General features: G+C 35.1%; 1 protein-coding gene and 2 non-coding genes across 5 annotated transcripts; all 3 read left to right on the forward strand.

The window, feature by feature from the left end:
- Nucleotides 1-295: 295 nt before the first annotated feature.
- Nucleotides 296-12,004, forward strand: LOC147412024 (DDT domain-containing protein DDR4-like). 3 transcript variants are annotated; one of them, XM_086455207.1, is made up of 12 exons: nt 297-759; nt 869-979; nt 6,829-6,915; nt 7,014-7,051; nt 7,150-7,231; nt 7,455-7,561; nt 7,660-7,819; nt 7,910-8,002; nt 8,178-8,301; nt 10,114-10,156; nt 11,089-11,740; nt 11,902-11,975. In XM_086455207.1, exons 1-11 carry the CDS (start codon nt 574-576, stop codon nt 11,720-11,722), a joined length of 1,665 nt encoding a protein of 554 aa, XP_086311333.1. In that variant the 5' UTR covers nt 297-573; the 3' UTR covers nt 11,723-11,740; nt 11,902-11,975. The 3 variants fall into 3 exon arrangements, with proteins under 3 accessions (XP_086311342.1, XP_086311333.1, XP_086311326.1); XM_086455216.1 differs by having other exon boundaries at nt 296-759; nt 869-946; nt 11,089-12,004; XM_086455200.1 differs by having other exon boundaries at nt 11,089-12,000.
- A 926-nt stretch (nt 12,005-12,930) lies between these two features.
- Nucleotides 12,931-13,014, forward strand: TRNAL-CAA (transfer RNA leucine (anticodon CAA)). Its single transcript has one exon. It is a non-coding gene; the product is annotated as a tRNA-Leu (tRNA).
- Nucleotides 13,015-13,836: 822 nt separating this feature from the next.
- TRNAL-CAA (transfer RNA leucine (anticodon CAA)) lies at nt 13,837-13,920 on the forward strand. The gene has a single exon. It is a non-coding gene; the product is annotated as a tRNA-Leu (tRNA).
- Nucleotides 13,921-14,148: the final 228 nt, after the last annotated feature.

Below are 14,148 nucleotides of genomic sequence, written 5' to 3' on the forward strand. Positions count from 1 at the left end.
TGTCCCTTTCTTAGTTGTCACTACGAAGAATCATTCACAACTGTCAATTTTGAAGCATCAACCCGAGCAGTTTAGCATGTGGAGTCGTGCACACAAAAACAGCCTGATCAACAATATCTATCCGTTAGATTAAACAACGCCTCCATCTCACGAAGATATTTGGTGTGGGGTCCACTAAAAGAAATTGATCTAGTGTGGCCCACCAGAATTACGTGCAACGTGGCAGTAATCATACCCGTTAACCCATTACGCACGAATGGGTACCATAGAAAATTTTTCACTATAACATAGTCGGTAACTCAGATTGGGTTAAGAAAACCAGAAGAACTCCTGAAATTAACCTCAGAAAGTAAACCACGGTTTGAAGTAAAACTTTTCAGGCGGGATCGTCTTCGTCTCTCCCACTCTCCCAATTCTCTCGCTCTCTCTCCATGCCTTTCTCTCTTTTTCTCTCTATGTAGATCGATTCTCAATATCTACATTAGAGTATTAATCTCCATCACCTTCGGTCATCGCGCTGGGCTTCTTCTGCATTTTTCAAATTTAAATCGTACGGTTTCCCGCGCATTTGCCATGGCTGAAAAGCGTGGGAAAGGTAGACCACCAGAGATAGTTAAAGTGGAAGAAAAGGGTTTGGTTAAAGATTCGATTGGTGAAAACCCATCACTTGTATCGTCTCCGTCTGTATCTGAGTTACAACTCGATCGCCTCCATCTTCGGGAACGATGGGAATTGGCTTCTGTTCTTAATTTCTTACATGTAGTTTTTTGTTTTAAATCATTTTTTTCTTTTAGATTTTAGATTTGATTTTTTTAATGGTTATTTATAATGTGTTTGTGGATTTATGTCAATTTGATATTTTTTACAGGTGTTTAAACTTGTTATTCAGTCGGATTTGGAGATTTCGGCAGAAGAGATCGAAACTGCTCTCATTACGCCTAACAAAGTTACGGCTCAGCTTCACACCTCCCTCTTAAAGGTCCTTTTTATAATAATCGAGATTTCTGTCGGTTGAATTGTTTGCTTAGATATATAATAAGAGAATATAGTTTCTTTAATTCTCTGATTGAATTTTCATCGAAGTAAGGACAATCCATCAAGCTAGAACTAATGACTGCTTACAAAACCCTTCCACACACGTAAAATAAGAACAAAAAAGAAGAATCTTGGTTTGAGTGTCTCTTGCACGAATGACTTTGCAAATCAAATTTTTTTTTTTTTTTTCCGGGAGTGTTTGTATCCAAATTATGCGGCTATTATGTTTCCATATGTTTAGATTCTCTCTATTTTAAAATGGGAAGCTTATCAACCTCGGCCAGGCTTTACCCAGTTTTTCTACTATTCACTTATTGGTTCTTTTTGTCTATGAATTTGTTCTAAAAATGCGTGTTCTTTGAAGGTGCCGACTTCAAAAGTTAGTAATGTCTTTGTGTGGTAATACTACAGACATGGGATTAAAACCCCGTCTTCATCTCTGTACCCATACAAAAAAATAGCTTGCTCTTTCGTGGGCCATTTCCCTTATTGGGGTTTGATTACTGTTTTGTTCTCTATTGTAATCTCTCACGTGTGTTGAGTTTAGTCCCACATCGGACACTCATTGCCTTGTCTCTCTCCTAAAGCTCCTGGGCCTCTCCACTCATTGCCAATTGGTTTTGAGTTGGATACCCAAATTTATCATGGTATCAGAGCAGGCTTTTTTCTCCTCCATGCCACTCATTTCATATCTCCACGTGCTTTGGCCCAGTCCGGCCCACACGTGCGGGTGTGTGTTGAGTTTAGTCCTACATTGGATACTCATTGCCTTGTCTCTCTCCTTATAAGCTCTCGGGTCTCTCCACTCATTGCCAATTGGTTTTGAGTTGGACCCCCAATTTATCAATGTGAACCACAACATTCATTGGAGCCCCCCCCCCCCCCCCCCTCCAAAAAAAAAAAAAAAAAAAAAAACTACTCTCTAAAATGGGCATGGTAGGTGTGACAATGCCGATAAAGAAGCCTTGGTGGATATGATTATTTTGGAGCAATGTGACGATAATGGCAGTGGCAATGACAGCAGAGGTGTGGAATCGATAATATTGCATTCACTATTTCAACCTAACTTGTATTGCATAGAAAAATATAAAAGAGAGAAGTTATAATTTGATAGTATGAATTGTAGACTCACTCTCGTTTGCTAACCAGTAATCACGATAAATGTTGAGAAATTAGGGAAGAAATTATGTTGGATGTAGAACACTCACTTCTTGGTCACTTTGATTGAATCATGCAGTTAAATGTTGAAGGGGCTTAGTTTACTGTTTAAGATGAAGGTGGTCAATGATCTCACAAGAATATCACATCTAGTGAACTTTGAATCCATGCAACGAAGTTGTAAACTATTTTCCTGGTAGACTAGTAAATTAGGTTGTTGAAGGGGTTTAATCTTTCTAACGCGATGGACAACAATACCAATGTGGATGCCATATTAATGTTGTAAACAATTCTTTTTCATTCCTCATCATCGTACTTTCTTTTCCTTTAATAGTTGAGTAAAGTTCTTTCACATATTTTATTCATTCTAATTATATCAGTTTGCATCATTTCGTCTCATGCACCTTATATGATGGTGCTCGACCAAAAGAAATATAATGGCTCATTGTACGACTTATATCTTCCTCACTTATAACAAAGACATTGTGTGAAAATTGTGTTTTCAATAAATTTTCCCCAAAAGTCCTAAGAAGTTCAATATTATTTTTCCGATGCTAAGGTGAGGCGCTCAACTGGCCCTATCTTGAGACATAAGGTGTATGCGTCACATGCATGAGATTTCTAAATAAATATATAAAAATAATTAATGTTGAAAAATAGAAAAATTAGGAAGTGACCATATATTTCCCAAATTTCAAGTTTCAAATTTACAAAATTGAATTCCAAGTTTAAATAATTGGAAGTTCCAATGGTAGATAATTATTTCATATTTATTGCAACGACATAACTAGATTCTATTTTTCAATAATTTTTTCAGCCGTTACCGATAAAAATAATTTTCTTAGCATAGTGTTAAATGCAACAAACATTTATTTAAGAATCAGATCAATTCAACAACTTTCTTTGCATACATTTTTTTATTTTATATATACTTTTAGAAATATAAAATTAATATTAGGCATGAAACTCAACCAAAAGGCATACGCTACACACTGAGACATATGCATTCTAGGCAATTCTTGGTCTGAGGTAGAAGCCTCAATTGTTTTTACGTTTTAACCTTGTACCCCAAGGCATTTTTAACGAGCCTCAAACTGAGGTGTGTCTTTGGTTGCTATTTGGGGTCCTAGAGTCCCCTTCAAGATAAGCTTTTTCGTGGACATGCTCATGCGACGAGGATTTTGGGGGGTAAATGTGATGTGCCTTCAAGATGGAGAATCAGTTGACCACCTCCTTTTTCATTGCACTATTGCTTCGTTGGTCTGGGGTCATTTCTTTAGTTTGTTTGGTATTTCTGGATGTCTTCTAGTCACAATTAGACAACTTTTTGAGAGTTGGCTTGTGCAAGTTAATGCTTTTTTGGGAGTGAAGAGACGTTTGTGGGGAATCTCGCCATTCACAATTTGTTGGGGAGTTTGGAAAGAAAGAAATAGTTGTTGGATCTTCAAGCAATCATCTTGTCAGTGTTGGGTTTTATTTTCTTCTGGTTGAAGGTCTTTGATGAATTTAGAGGAGTTGTGTTTGATGATTTTGTAGTTAATTGGGATCTGGTGTGCATTTTACGGTTAGAGTAGTCTCTTTCTAACCTATCGCTGCTTGGTTGGTCACCTCACCCGATCTTGCTTTTATCAATAACTTTTTTTTTGCTTATCAAAAAAAAAAAAAAAAAACCCTAATATCTCCTCTTTCCGCTTTATGAATTATCCACATATTTTCTATCCCTTCAAATTTTCCAAGAGATTTTTCAAAATCTCATAACCTCCAATTGGTAATGTGAGTTGCAAAAAAATTTAAAAAGCTAGAAAGCTCTTGTTGAGATTTTTACAATCATGAAGGTGCCAACTTGGTGAGTTGGTAAAATCTACGAGTGCTACTACCACGGACCTGGGATTGAAACCCTGTTTTGGACCATTTACCTATAAAAAACTTTACAGCTGCATCCAATATTTTTAAAGGGTCGGGATGCTTATGCCTCGAGACACGCCTCAAAGTGAGATTCATTAGAAACATCATGAGGCTCAAGGAAGAAACATAAAAGAAGTTGAGACTCATGCCTCAGATCAAGAGGTGTCTAAAGGCATATGCCTTAGTGTGAAACGTATGCAACACATGAGTTTTTTTGTTAATTTCCTATTTTTAATGCATTTTTTACTTTTTTTTTTTCTTCTTCTTTTCTTTTTTCTCTTCTATTTCTTTGTTGATGCTGGAATGCAACATGATTGGAGCATTTTGAAACGGATTTGAATACAAATGGTAATATATTTTTAGTAAGTTGTGGAATTAATTAATAAATATTTTTTGCTGTATTTAGTGTCATGCATAGAAAGTTATTGAAATAACAACAGTTATTTATATTTCTGCAATAAATGTAAGATACTTATTTATTGTAGAATCTTTCAATTAATTAAATAAAATATTTCTTTCTTGTTCAAATTTATATCATTATTAATGTAAGGAATTAAAACTTGGAATTTGAATAAATAAGTGGTGGCTACCCATTTTTTTTTTTTAAATAATAATTATGTGTATGTTATATTGTTTGTTAAAAATTCCGTACATATGAGGCTTATGCTTTATGTTCGAGGCTTATGCCTCGAGACGTTGGCTTGCCAAGTGCCTTGCTTAATGCCTCAACATTTGGAAACATTGAAATTCAATTATTATTATTATTATTATTTTTTTAATACTACTTTGATATTTATTTCCTTTAATACCAGTAAAATTTTGATTTTTTATGAACCAAAAGTGTAGTAAAAAATAGTAGATGGTTATTAAATGATGCAAATGACCAATTAGAGCTCATGAGGATCTGAGAATATGTCATTTAAGTTGCCTATTCAATAATTTCTTTCCTAAGTAATTCTTTCTATTATTCATAATGACAATTTACAAAATGCAATTACTTGGGCATCTGGTACCCTCCCCCTAGCACTCTCTAATAGTGATTCGTGTTGCTGAGGCAGCTGAGCCCATAAGGCAGATGTGGGTGCAAGGTTTGCACTTGATTTAGGTCGGATATGTTTCACCTTGAGATACACATGGATAAATCTAAGCATTCGAGAAGTTGGCCTGAGAAGTTAGAGATTGGGTAATACCATGCTATTGGACATTTGGGTGATCCACGTGGGTACCATTCGATGAACGGCATGTAAATCATCATATGAGAAATGAAATTTCATCTTGACTCAATCTTGATAGTTATGGAATTTTATATATTCTTGCTCTTGAATTGGTTGTTATTGGGAAATATATTTATCAATCCTATTTTTTTTTTTTTAATGATAATGGGGGTTAAGAACAATCCTAATTTTAGGAAGGCCCAATAGGTTATTGCAATTATTTTTTTTCAATTTAAATAACCCCATCAATTACAAAAATAGTAGAACTAGTTCAGAGAGCCCAGGGACATAGTTAGAGTTCCGACAAACCTCACAAAAAGTCTAGTGTCCTTTCTCTCTCTTTTGATCAATAAAAAGTGTATAAATGGTGATTTAGCCATCTCTAATTTAGTTAGTGGCATTGTAAAAAAAATAGTTTGACACCATGTGACTTGGATGTGCCTCATGTTGGTATTATTACACAGAAGTACCCATGCCTGTGAAGCTTCTGCTTAAATCATTTTCTGGGAGAGAACACTTAATGTTCATTACAAGGGCCCTGCAACGTGTCTGCTGACAAGCGATAGGCTGAGAAGGGGACCTTTTTTCCCCATATAAGTAAAGAGATTTATATTAAAAACAAAGGAGGCCTCCTAGAGGCACAAACTAAAGACAGAAAGAGAATACCAAACAGCTACAAAGGTCAACCAGAACAAATTATATGTCACGTAAACAACAAATACTCAAAACATAGCCCTATAAACTTGTTTGAAAGTTTGCTCCAACAGAATAAGAACCCCAATATTGACAAGAGAACCACATGCAGTCAGCCACTCTACTGTTCCATTCCAACCAAATTCTCCAACAAATGGCAAACAGAACCAAGGACCAAAGGATTATTTTTATTATTTATTTTTATTCAAGATCCGTGTCGCTAAAATTGATTGCGGAAACTCCAAGAACTTTTAAATGGTCATTAGCCTTAGTGAAGATCCAAAAGGCCTCGTTAGATCATGGATTTTTTTTCTTATGTCCAAGGAAGATTTCATTCTACATGCATTTCCATTGTGAAGTCCTTGCTTATTGCTGTTTGGGATTTTCCCATGTCTCAATCCCGTCATTGTAATTCTAGTGCACTATAAAGCTCATATGTTCCAGTCTGGGTGATCAGAAAGGAAAATATATATCCTGCTCCCCCTCCCCCCCCCCCCCCCCCCCAAAAAAAAAATCAATTTTATTTAGGAGAAAAGAGCAACTCATGTTACATTTCAAATGCGGTTAACCCATAAGACTTGCTAAAGAGGGAGATTACTCTTTATAAAGTAGAATGTCAAGAAGAGATTCATGACCCCAATATTTGGGATAACGCATGGATGATGATGATGATGACGACTGTTTGCTAATGAAGAACGTATTTTCTGCTGGATTCTGCAGTATAACCATTTTTATGATGCCGCCAAAATTGGTTAATATGCTAACTAAACCATACTATGCATGCTAATCCTTTTTTGACTGAGACGATGTGAATGTTTTCCAGGGTATACCACCAGTAAGGAAAAACTTGGCTGACTCTGACGCTTGGGTGACTGCACTTTGTAAGCAACTTGATATGTGGTGGCCCTGGGTTGGTCATTCTAAACTTCACGCTTCTATACAGTTTTACTGCATGGATTTATGTTTCTTTGTTACTCTATTTGTGCACTTAAATTGCCTTCGATGCAGATGGCGGAAGGGGAGCTTCCAATCAAACCAGCAAATGGGTATGTGTGTAGCATTCATCTTTTTTATTGAGTACCTTTAACTCCTGATGTCATTTGAGACTTTAACTTGAAGCCATGACGGATTCTTGCAAGTGCAGAGAGGAGATACCTAGATACAAAGAACTTGATCCAACAACTCGCTTACTGATCCTGAAAGCTCTATGTGAAATCCGTTCTCATGTAAATTAACCTCTCTTTGTCTTTTACTGTTGTTTTATGTGAATGGGTTGTACTACATGCTTCTTTTGTTGGAGAGATCCAACAGGCTGTTCTTGTGTTCACATCACTGTATGTACTAATTTTCATAGCTGTCTGTGGCTGTGTCCAGATAAATTATATATGGGCAGCAGTACTCTCGTTTCTCTCTACTGTTATTTAAACCCTTCATTTCTTTTATACACAGCAAGACGATGCCGTAAATTATGTTAATGATGAACTGAAGCAAGGAACCAAACTTTCTTCTTTCTGTAAAGATAGGATAGCTGGAGATGGAAATGGAATTTCTTACTGGTAAATATTTGATTATGATTTATTTTTTACATCTTCCCTTATTTTTGAAAAATTACTAATATGCCACATGTTGATGGCTTTTCTTCATTTGTTTCAAGGTACGATGGAGATTCAGTCATTGGTCATCGATTATACAGGGAAGTAACTAAGGTTGAATTAAAGCCAAAATTAAAAGGGAAGGGAAGCATAACAAAACCAATAAACAGTTCTCAATGGGAAACACTTGCAACCAATCTCGAGGAATTTCGACAAATATCAGTATGCCCTCGTGATCACTGTGCTCCCATGGGGATGTTTTCTTACCAATGAGCAACCTTTATTCGGATTTTCCTATTCTGGTAATTTCAGGATGAATTCTCTTCTAGCAAGGTTGTGGTGGAAGCTGCCGTTGCAAAGATAATTGATAACGAAATAATACCTGTTCTTGAGGGAATTGAGAAGGTGAGCTTTTAGCATCGTTTTGGCAAAGTAAATTGTTCAACTTTGGTGTGCACCTGTGACTTTGAGCTTAATTTGATTGTCGTAGTTATATATACTTCTTGCAGTCTTACTGTTTTCCACATTATCATCTTTCATATTTGTTCTACTTGTCCCTTTTCTTTCTTGCTTTGTGCAGAAGAAAGAAAGGGTACTAAAACGACAACAAAGGCAAGAACTGCTGTTGAAGGGTTCTCTAAATTCCTATGCAATGGGCACTACTCGTACCTGTCGTGAGCGTAGACCTGTCACATACACATTTGGTATGATCATTCCGTTTTTTCCCCCCTCTCATGGTCAATTTACATGACTAGGTGTTCGATACACAAACACTCTTACCTATTCTACCCCATGGGTAGAATATGTACCATAGCAATGATATTCACATGCACTATTAATTGTAAACAGCTAATTAGACTACCGCATAATATTTTTAAGGATATAACCGCAACAAGAAATATAAATCTGTCTACTCGGTGGTTGAATATGACAAAAGTACGGGTGTCAATGGTTACCCATTTAACCGGAACCGAAAACCCTGGTTCCGGTTCCCTTTTTATTGGAACTGATCAGAGCTGGGTCGAAAATGGAACCAAGCCAATAGGAACCAAAACCATTAGGTTCTATCCGATGGGTACCCGTGGGTATCCGGAACCGGTTTATTTTGTCATTTTTTTATAAAATAGATGATTTAAGTTATTTTTTCTATTGCAAAATTAATTCATGTTATATAAAGTTCTTCAATGTTTCATATAAACTATGGTTTAGAGTTCTAATTATTTATTTATTTATTTTTTACTTTTAAAGAAGATACATTTTTATTTTTGAAAAAAAAAATCATTAACTTGTATCTTTAGTATAATAAATTATAACTAAGTTAATAATTTTATAGATAATATGTTATTTTTTTAAATGAAAATGTTTTTTTTAATGATTTGAAACACTTTTTTTCTCACTCGATTCTTGAGAACCGGAACCAATAGGTACCTGTGTTTTTTGGCGGTTCCGGTTCCATTTATTTTACAACCGAGAAAAATGTAATGATTATGGTTCTAAGAGCCCTTTTGGATAGAAAGTAGAAAATAGTTTCCTTTTGCTTTTTAAAAAGTTAAGATTTTTTACTTTTTAAAAGTAGTTTTTTTAAAATGAATCCAAACTAGTTTTTTAACTTTTTGACTTTCAAAAGTAAAAAAAATTACTTTTCTATGTGTATCCAAACAGGCTCTAAGTGCCTTAGGAACTGAACCGGAACCGACTCATTGACACCCCTAGATGCAAGTATCTATGCTGCACAACTGTTGCGCAACTTGGACAATGCAAATTGGAGGGAAATTAGTTAAATGGCTTGTTAAAAAAAGACCATGTTGACCAACGCGTGTTGGTATCCGACACAGGTATGGTGTTTCTGACACAACACATTTAGATGGCCAAAATGTGACTCATCTGTACATATGTACCATTTTTGTTTCTGACTAAATGATGGAAGTTATGGCATTCTGGAAAAAATAGAACAAAAGCAAAAGCACTTTTGGTGAGGAAGAAGAAAAGAAGAGAGAATTGGGTAGAATGGTTGGTTGCAATAAAGTGGTTTGGTAGTATTGTAAATTTAGGCAACTAGGGGGACGGTTATAAAAATCCCCTCTTTAAATTACAAAACTTTCCTATTTAAATTACAAAGCTTTCTTAAGTAATGGTATTATCATGATACAGGGCCACACATGGTGCTTCCAAGTGCCCCATATGTGTGCCACTTCAAGCCATCAGAGGCAGGGAGAATATTTTTTAGGTGGTAAACACTCAATTTCAATTCCAATGCACTCCAGTTAGATTGGTCGAGAGAAAAAAAGGAAAGAAAGATAATAAGCTCCGAGAGCATTATACAAGCATTGCCAAACCACGATAAATCCTTGGCTATATAAAGTGTTTGCATGCATGCAAGTCATAAGTGCTTTTCTGGCAGAATCAAAAAGGAAAAAAAAAGAGTTTTCTCTTTTTTCTTTTGCATGCATACCCTTCTTGTTATCTTTTCACTTTGTTTGGTTTAATCTTTGTTATCTCTCTTTTTCTGTTTACAGATGAGTACGACAAATCTATTGATGAAGCTATTCAGCTAAACAAGTAAGTTCTGTTTGACTTCATGGTGCCTTTCTATTTAACTATTTTTTATTGTGTTTATTTGAGTAAGAAATTGGAGTATGGGACTTTCATGTTGAATAAAACATGAGTTGTGATAATCGGACTCCACCACATGGCACTCAAAATACTCTCCTGACGTGGCATGTGCCAGAACTATAGATTTTTTTTTGCCTTGGGATACACATGCACATCACCATAAATATGTGGAATTGTGTATCCTGAGGCAAAACGATCTATGGTTCTAGCACGTGCCACATCAGGAGAGTATTTTGAGTATGCCACGTGGGGGAGTCAGAAAACCATTACTCATAAAACATCACTATAAGTTGGACTAGAAAACTACGTCTAGGTGGAAAACCAGAAAACTATGGTTTGTTAGAAGACCATTTAAAGTGATAGTAGTGTCCTTCAGGTCTTTTTTTAGCCATTCATGATTTATGCAGAAAGTCACGAAAAATGACAACCCCCATTTTTAGTGACAACTTTAGCTTTTATCTTTCAATAATTATTGGAAAGTCCTTTAAAAAAAAAATCTCTGATGCTCCTGGTTTTCAAAATACCTCCTTTTTACATAAAACATTGAAGTTTTATCTAAACAAATAACTGGTTGTTACATGTCAGAAAAGCTCGTCTCTCTTCTATCTCTTTAGTTGGGTTGGACACTTTGATTATTTGCTTCAATTTTCTTTCGGTGCATTGAGGGAAACAGAACATTGTCCCAATATCTCGAGGAGGCCTAAATTCCCTGGTTTTTGAAGGATTAGATTATTCACTCAATATATTTTTTAAATAAAGAACATCTTACATGGGAAAAGGTGACATAATTTAGACCTATTTTAACCTTACTTTACCTTTAAAATATCTATATGCATTGGAATTTGGAAACTATTTGACAATTTTGAATTGTGGATCAGAAAAACAAAGAGAACTCAACAACAAGAGTGTTGGGGAAAAGATGCTGAGCTTGAAGATGGGAAGGATATCCCTTCTAATGACAATTCTGTTCAAAACAATGGACTCAAGGAAAACGAAGAAAATGATACTTACGATGATAAGTTTAGAGGAGTTTGTGGTGGTGACGACAGTGTCGATGATGACGATTATGATGGCAAATCTGATGGAGACGAAGATGGTGACAATGATGGCAAAACTGATGAAGATGAAGACAGTGACAATGGTAATGGTGGGGACTCAGATAATTCTGAGAAGGAGAACAAGAATTTTGGTTTTGGGTCACGCCCAACACGCCATTCTCAGAAACAAAAAGTACACTTGGCTAAAGATGTTGCAGGCTTACGCCGTAGTAATAGACTAACAAGTCCTACTAGTCATCCCGTCACCGAGACTAGAAACCGTGTGGATACAATGAAGGTTCTGAGGCAGAGACCTTCCCATAACACTGCCTATGAGCCCGTTTCTGTTTCCAGCTCCCAAGATGAAAACTTGTCTGAAAATCTGAGTGATGAAGCATCGGGCACCGAAAAGGAGTCTCTAGCCGTTCTTGATGGATTGTTGGAAGAGAGTGAAGAGGAGAACAGTGATGCCTGAGGACTGCAAAACAAATGGGTAAGGCACATAATGGGTTTCTTGAGTTTTACATTATAGAAAGAAAAACTGAACAAGCTGTTTGTAAAATCTGGATGAAAATTCTTAGGCAGATTTTGTTTTTGGAATGTAGTTTTTGAACTAATCTTGTCTGTCATTCCTTTGATCCTTACTTTGGTTAGTGGAAGTGTGTATCATCAGAAGATAATACTTTATCAGCCACCATTGTTGGAGTCAAAATTAGTTTTCCTGAGTATATTATTAGCAGTAGAATACTAGTAATTCTTGATATTTACTTGAAAAACATCATAAACCAAGCAAGCAAAAGGCTTCATTATTATTTTTTATTCGATTAACAAGAAAAATTTGCCCTTTTTACCAACTTGATACAAATCCGTGGATCTAGAAATTTATTTTCAGGAATTAAATCTATTCTTTTTTAAGAACCAAAAAGAAAGGCTTTAGATATAAATAGAGGTACTGGGAAAGCAAAATAAAGTGAGGGAGAGGAGGATAACTCATTCAGTATATAGAACTTTAATGAATTTATATAAAAAAATAAAAAATGAAAGGAAGTGGTTTGAGAAATGGAGCAAAACAGCTGTTTATATCATTTAAACATATGGAGTACTATTATCATGTTTGCCCAAAAATTACAAACCTTTTTTAGAGTAAAAACTCCATGGTCTCTACCATTGAATTAGATATGAATTATATTGGAGTTGATGTAAATTAAAATTTCTTTGAAAAATCTGGCAAAGTTGAAGATGTTGCTGTTTATACTAAACTTTTTTATTTTGGGTAAGCCAGACTTGAACCCGCCACAACCTCAGAGTTGCTTTAAAATGTGTCAAACCTTCTGAGCTTTGGATTTAATCATAATTGCTTTTTCAATAATTCATAAATTTTTGTAGTAAGCCCACCATTTGGATATAAACTGATTGATGAAGAGAAAGGGTGGGTTTCAATTATTTTCGTTCTTGATCTATCTATTATGATATGGAAATCAAAGCAAACCAGGAAGCTTAAACTACCTAGAAAATGAAATGTATAATGGAGCTGGTTGCAACTGGACTGCCAATAATAGCTTAATTTTAGATAAACTCTAATACTAACATCATGTGATTCATTGATGGATGGAGAATTGATGGGAAAGATGTATCAAAGTTTATATAAACTTTAATTATTATTTTCATTTTGAATTACATGAAGTCAGGATGGCCGAGTGGTCTAAGGCGCCAGACTCAAGTTCTGGTCCTCGTGAGAGGGCGTGGGTTCAAATCCCACTTCTGACATTATTTATTTTTTATTTTAATAAATATTCATTCATTCTGGCATAAGTAATTTGATTGAAAAATATTACATTTTCCTTCATAAAAAGACAATTGTAGCCACGATCATGGTTTGGTTCAAAATATTTGAACTCGAATCACAAAAAAGTCAATGTGAAGGATAATTCTTATTAACCATCTTTAATAAGAATAAGAAGTTTTATTGACAGAGATAATGATTCTTGTCCTTGAGACATATTTATTTAGATTAACAAATATAATTCATGCCACAATCTATTTATTGCATCAAATGATTCCTCTACTTTCAAGAGAGCCATCCTAGTCTTCTTAGGAAAAAAAAAAAAAAAAAAACAAAAAAAACCCACAACCTCACAATTGCTTTGCAATGTGTGACTGAGCTTGGAATTTAAGCAAAAATTACTTTTCATAATTTTTTGTAAATAATTTGTATGAAGCCCACCATTTTTGGGTCTAGACGACAAGAAATAGATTCAATTATTTTCTTTCTCAATCTATCTATTGATATGGGTAACAAAACAAACTAGGAAATGAAAACGCGTAACGTAGTTGATGGCAACAAATAATATGCAGCCAACCTCCCTACTTATGTTGATCATTTGACTTGTGTCACCTTGATTGGGATCCTAGTTTAAAAATAATAATAATTGGACTACTAATAGTAACTTAATTGTAGATGAAATGCTAATACTAAGGTCATGTGACATCATTGATGGATTGGTTTGTATGGATGGTTGGTGGGGTAGATGTGAGTGTCCAATTTTATACGGTTGTTTAGTTTAATTTCCTCTTCTATTTATATGTCAAGTCAGGATGGCCGAGTGGTCTAAGGCGCCAGACTCAAGTTCTGGTCCTCGTGAGAGGGCGTGGGTTCAAATCCCACTTCTGACATTTTCTTTTTAAAATTCCTTCGCTCAGAACTTGATTGAATTTTCTTTTGACATTTATATTAATAAAATGGAATGAATTGAATTGTGTCTTTAATTAAGATTAAATTTATTCAATATTTTTTTATTACACTAGAAGGTGACACGTGCATACACACATGTCTCTAAATGGTGGTTTTGAAAGTTACATAATAAAAATGATAGTTGTCCTTGAGACACTTTTATCTCGATT

This window comes from Akebia trifoliata, chromosome 1 (assembly GCF_017979445.1).
Source record: "Akebia trifoliata isolate Shusen 1 chromosome 1, ASM1797944v1, whole genome shotgun sequence".
NCBI classification, from domain to species: domain Eukaryota; kingdom Viridiplantae; phylum Streptophyta; class Magnoliopsida; order Ranunculales; family Lardizabalaceae; genus Akebia; species Akebia trifoliata.

Excerpts from the sequence above, each read along its gene's own strand:
- LOC147412024 (XM_086455200.1), top strand. The coding sequence starts at position 574 with ATGGCTGAAAAGCGTGGGAAAGGTAGACCACCAGAGATAGTTAAAGTG. Across the intron at positions 7,052-7,149 it reads CCAATCAAACCAGCAAATGG|AGAGGAGATACCTAGATACA; the intron begins GTATGTGTGTAG and ends TTGCAAGTGCAG. Across the intron at positions 7,820-7,909 it reads AGGAATTTCGACAAATATCA|GATGAATTCTCTTCTAGCAA; the intron begins GTATGCCCTCGT and ends TGGTAATTTCAG.